This window comes from Helobdella robusta, assembly GCF_000326865.2.
Source record: "Helobdella robusta unplaced genomic scaffold HELROscaffold_95, whole genome shotgun sequence".
Classification (NCBI taxonomy): domain Eukaryota; kingdom Metazoa; phylum Annelida; class Clitellata; order Rhynchobdellida; family Glossiphoniidae; genus Helobdella; species Helobdella robusta.
Window position 1 is genome coordinate 270,908 of NW_008705542.1, and position 6,286 is coordinate 277,193.

The 6,286-nt window shown below is 36.0% G+C and overlaps 1 protein-coding gene across 1 annotated transcript in view; it reads left to right on the top strand.

Annotated features, from left to right (window-relative positions):
- Positions 1-3,354, top strand: part of HELRODRAFT_91152 (hypothetical protein) — a gene marked incomplete at both ends in the record, with an annotated part of 7,764 nt that extends 4,410 nt beyond the window's left edge. Inside the window, 3 exons of the mRNA XM_009033632.1 lie at positions 700-833; positions 992-1,019; positions 3,254-3,354. Coding sequence (XP_009031880.1) covers positions 700-833; positions 992-1,019; positions 3,254-3,354 — 263 coding nt within the window. The remainder of the gene's footprint in view (positions 1-699; positions 834-991; positions 1,020-3,253) is intronic.
- Between the last annotated feature and the right edge of the window lie 2,932 nt (positions 3,355-6,286).

The following is a 6,286-nucleotide window of genomic DNA, read 5'->3' on the forward strand; positions in this document are numbered from 1 at the left end:
TTTTATTTCACAACGAGTTTATACTTTAGAAGGCCCTCTTACAACAATGATCCCACTTCAAGTCGAACATTGCTCACTCTCTTCTCTCTCTCTCTCTCTCTCTCTCTCTCTATTTAGTTTTCTCCATCATAGTTGCCATGCCATCATGTTATTATTGTTATTATTATTATCGTTGTTGTTGTTTATAAACGCGTGAGTTGTGCAGTTTCTCCGCAGTAACATTTATAATAAGGAAACTATCCCATTAGTCAGAATGCAAACACGCACACGCACACATACACACGCATACACACACACGCACAACCACAGGCTTGCAGGCGGTATTCTCTCTATTCGACAAAGATGGTGATGGTTACATAACAATGGAGGAAGTTCAGAAGGTCCTCGACACCATGGAGATCAAGTCATCGCCCGACTACATCAGGCATATATTCCAACAAGTTGATTTAGACGGTATGTTGGTGTTGCTGTGTCTGTCCGTCTGTCTGTCTCTCTGTCTGTTTGTCTGTCTGTCTGTATGTATTTATGTAAGTATGTGTGTGTATGTATGTGTGTACATTAGCTGACTTTATTAGGCTTATTTTCCAGCAAGTTGACATTTTGTTGGCTTGGCCTGTATCTGTGTGTATGTACGTATATATGTATCATAATCATAATCATCACCACCACCACCCCAACTATCATGATCATGACCGCCAGGAAATGGTCAGATAGATTTTGAAGAGTTCATCTTACTGACCACACGCTCCGAGAACCCGCAGTCTGAAGAGAGGGAGGTCATGGAGATGTTCCGACTGATCGACAAGGACCACAGCGGCTCCATCGAAGTCGAGGTCCTCCTGATGATGATGCTGCTGTCAATTATTATAAATATAATAATAATAATTGCTATTATTATTATTATTCTTGTTAGGAATTATTTATGTAGCGCGTTGTTTTTTGCCATCTCAACCACCACCATCTCCACCATCACCACCACCATCGTTATCAGGAACTGAAAGAGGCATTCGTGACGTTGGGTGTGCCAATAACTGACAGCGACATCACGGACATGCTCTCGGACGCTCACATCAAAGGAAAGACGATATACTTTGAGGGTGAGGATGATGAGGATGATGATGATGATGAGGAGGAGGGGGAGGAGGAGGATGGTGGTGTTGATTGTGATGATGACCCTCATCATCATCATCATCACCACCATCACCATCATCTGGTCATCATTCTTTCATCATCATCGTCATCATTTTTCGTCGTTGTGTAATCTTCATTTTGTCGTCGTCATCATCACCATCACCATCATCATCATCATCATCAGATTTTGTCCGAATCATGAGAACCTTCAACCTCAGTCCTTCTACCACCTCCAAATTTGTCAGTACCCCTTGATCATATTCTCTACGTACATAAGTTGCTATCAAGCTTTTAGATAGATTTTTTTTTGCAGACTATTCGCCATCTATTGAAATTATTTAGTGTATAACTATGTATGAGTGAGTAGTAGCAGAAGTAGCAGCAGTAGTAGCAGCAGTAGTAGCAGCAGTAGTAGTAGTAGCAGCAGCAGTAGTAGTTACGATACGATACGATACGATATATATTCTATTTGCTTCAAAAATAGTTATTGTGGTTTTGCTCTTATTGTCAATCATATTTGTTAATGTTATAATGTTGTTGCTGTGTAACATTATTGATCTATTGTTATCTGGCATGGCCACTGTCATTTGTCATCATAATCATCATCGTCATCATAATCATCATCACTATCATGATCATCATCATAGTTATTGGTCGTCATCATCATCATCACCGTCATTTTCAACGACAGTTCACTTTTGACGATGACGTAATGATGACGCAACAGGAACAACAACAACAACAGCAGCATTACCAAAAACAGCAAAATCAACAGAACCAACCGCAGCCACACCAGCAACAACAGTCGTCGTCGTCGTCATTGTCGCCATCTTGTTTAGTTGTGCCATCCTTGTTGGCAGCAAAACAGCAGCAGCAACAACAACAACAGCAACAACAACAGCAGCAACAACAGCAACAACAACAACAACGTTCAAGCAATATTAACATTGATAACAAGGAGCCAGGTTGTTGTTGCTGTTGTTGTATCATTTAATTATTATCATCTTCATCACCTTAATCATCGTCATCGTCATCGTCTTCACCATCATCATTATCACCTTCACCATCTTCTTCATCATCACCATCATCATCACCATCTTCTTCTTCACCATCATCACCATCATCATCACCATCTTCTTCTTCACCATCATCACAATCACCATCATCATCTTCTTCATCATCATCATCATCAACACCATCATCATCACAAACATCATCAACATCAACATCATCATCAACACCAGTATCTCGAAAGCAGAGTACGACCAGCACATCGACATTAACCACCACCAACAACAGCAGTCATCATCGTCACCAGCACCACCACAACAACGTTTCACCATCGTCGTCATCATCATTCTCTTCATCACCGTCACCATCATTATCATCACCTAACCCCATGACAATCGGTGCTAGTAATGATGCTGCTACCACCACCACCACCACTACTACTACTTCAACTTTTACTGCTACTAAAAATAACGCAATCGCATCTACAAGGAGGAGGAGGACGAGCTCGTCGACGTGGGAGGCTTTCAAGGTGGTGGTGGTGGTGATGATGATGACGATGGTGATAATACGGTGTTGGTGTTTTCGATAGTTTTGCTTGCTTTAGAAGAAATGCAATCATCTCCGTCTGCTTAAATTTTTGTTGCAAAATCATCATCACAATCATCATCACAATCATCATCACAATCGTCATCATCATCATCACCACCACCACCATCACCACCATCATCACCACCACCATCATCATCATCATCAACACCGATCAGATGTTCGACAAAAACTGCGACGGTTACATATCAAAGAGGGAGCTCTTTGAAACCATGAAGATGCTAGGTGGGTGAGTGAGTGAGTGAGTGAATAGATAAGTGATTGTATGAATGAATGAATGAATGAATGAATGACAGAACGAATGAACGAATGAATTAACAAACAAACAAACGAACGAACGAATGTATGGATGAAAGATTAAGTGAGTTGTCATCATCGAGTGAATGAATGAATGAACGAACGAATGAATGAATGGATTAACGAATTAATGAACGAACGAACGAATGAATGAATGAATGAGTGTAATGCTTGACTGACTGAGTGAACGAACGACCTACAAATAAAGGAATGAAGTTAACCATCGATGACCTAAACGAGATGATGAAACAAGCAGATATCAACGGGGATGGCAAGATCGACTACTCAGGTCAGTCGCTGACGTCATAATTCTCGTTGGTGACGCCATTAGTATTATTATTGTTATAATTATTATTTATATCATTATTGTTATTATTATTGTTTTAATTATTATTATCCTTATAATTTTTTATCTTCCTCAGAATTCGCGAAACTCATGACAGGGAACTTTGAGCAATTTGCTGAACAGGTATCATTATCATTATCATTGTTATTATTATATTATTATTATTATATTATTATTATTATCATTATTATTATCATTATTATTATATTATTATTATCATCTCCTTCATCGTCATCATCATCATCAGCCAGCTTCATTACTCAAAAAATATAGATACATATATATCTAATTATATTGTAATATCAAACAACTAACTACCAACCACAATATTAACAACTGTAGTAGTAGTAGTAGTAGCAGTGGTAGTAGTAGTAGCAGTAGTAGTAATAGTAGTAGTAGCAGTAGTGGTAGTAGTAGTAGCAGCAGTGGTAGTAGTAGTAATAATAATAATAATAACAATAAAATAAGGCAGCACAACTGCACAGACAGAACTCTCGGACGGGTGCAAATAACAACATCGTCGTTCCAGATCTACCAGGTTTATTATTATTATTATTATTATTAATTGTGTTATTGTTTTTATTATTGTTTTTCATTTGTTCGTTCGTTCGTTCGTTCACTAGTAACTGAGGTCATCATGGCATTTCATTCAGACAACTTGAATTACCCTCATCACCACAATCATCACCATCATCGGCACCACAATCGTCATCACCACCATCACCACAATGGTCATCATCATCATCATCACACTCGTCATCATCATCATCACCACGATCTCATCATCATCATCATCACACTCGTCATCATCATCATCATCACACTCGTCATCATCATCATCATCACCACGATCTCATCATCATCACCACGATCTCATCATCATCAGGAGAGGAAGAGATGCGCGCCAGTTTTCGAATCTTCGACATAAACAACGACGGCTTCATCGACGCCTCTGAACTTCGTCAAACCATCGCAAATTTTGGCGAGAAATGTTCTAATTTTGGCGGGAACTTTAATGCCACTACTACTACTACTACCACCACCACTGTTAAAGACTGTGATATAGAAGCCATGATCAGAAGCGCCGATAAGAACAACGATGGGAAAATTGATTATGAAGGTTGGATGAATTGTCTGGTTGGCTGGCTGGCTGGCTGGTTGGTTGGTTGGTTGGCTGGTTAATTGTTTGTTGATTGATTGGTTAGTTGATTGATGTAGAGGAGTATCTGTCATAGTTTTAATTTGTTAATACGTCTTAATTCATTAATTTGCTAATTCACTCTTTCGCTGTCTTATTCAATGTACTCGCTCACTCATCCATTCATTCATTCATTCATTCATTCATTCATTCATTCATTCATTCATTCATTCATTTATTCATTCATTCATTCATTCATTCATTCATTCATTCATTCATTCATTTATTCATTCATTCATTCATTCTTTTTTTTTTACAAATTTTCCCACAGAATTCATCAGCATGTTCAACAGGAAGCAGAAGAATGCTGAGAAGAAGTGCTGATGGAGGCATGGATTAATGAAGGAAGGAATGATTGCATGGATAGATGGACAAATAATGAATTGAAAGACGGATGAATGAATGAATGAAGGAGTGAAGGAAAGATTAAATGAGTAGTTGGATGAATGACGAATAAACGATTGAATGAACAAGTGTAAGGATGGTCTAAAGTATGGAGGAATTGTCGATAAAATCAAAGATCGAATGAATGAACAGATGAACGAATGAATGAATGAATGAATGAACGAATGAGTGAACGAACGAACGAATAAACGAACGAACGGAGGAATGAATGAACGAATGAAAGAATGAATTTATAGACTGGTTAGATTTTACACAGAAACCACTTGCTCATGTTTTTATATTCAGATTTTTAGCGTTTCATTTCTTTCATTCAATTTTCAACTTTTCAAACCTTTTCACTTGCGCAAAAAATCACCATCAGCAATAATTGCAACCAAAAACTATAAATAATTATATTTTAAATATTATTTCTTATAATTATTAATAAATGTAATTACTTTTATCTAATTAATATTCAATACTACCAGCTGTTTGCTGCTAATTAGCTAGCTAGCTTGCACTGTGATTGTCATAACTAATTTTAAGTTATCTACCTGTACGCAATTTTTTTTCGCGCGTAATTTAGTTTTAATAATAGTAATAATAAAAATTATTGTTATTATTATTATTATTATTGTTGTTGTTATTAATAATGATCAAATATCTATTTAAACAATTTTCACAGTTTTTCAGCAATTTCAAATTTACTTCAAAATGAGGAGTTTTTTTGTTGCACTTGTTGTACTTGAAGTTATGGTTGAAAATTTCATTTGGTAAAACTGGAGTTTAGCGCCCCAGGGTTAAAATTTAAAATTAGTATGCCCTGATCTAACCTACTGATCCCAACCAAAATGATTTTATGCCACCTTAGTAAAATATTTCTATCTGTCGGTTGACGGCGAAAATTCAACAAAAATTTTTCCTTTCAACAATTTCGTTCACTAGAAAAAAATCTTCACAAAGTTTTGTGTATATTTAATTATATATATGTATATGTGTGTGTTTATATATATATATTATATGTTTATATATATATATATATATATATATATATATATATATATATATATATTTGTTGGTAATAGACCATAATTTTTAATTTATAGAATATTGTAAAAAAATATATATATTTATGTATGTGTGTGTGTGTTGTATGTTGGTGTTATATTTATATATATATATATATTTATACATTCTATGTGCATAGTAAAAAATATATAGCCAATGATTAGCACTTTAAATATTATGGTTACTAATTATTACTACTACTTCCACTACTTTTACTACTACCACTATTACTACTACAAATAGTA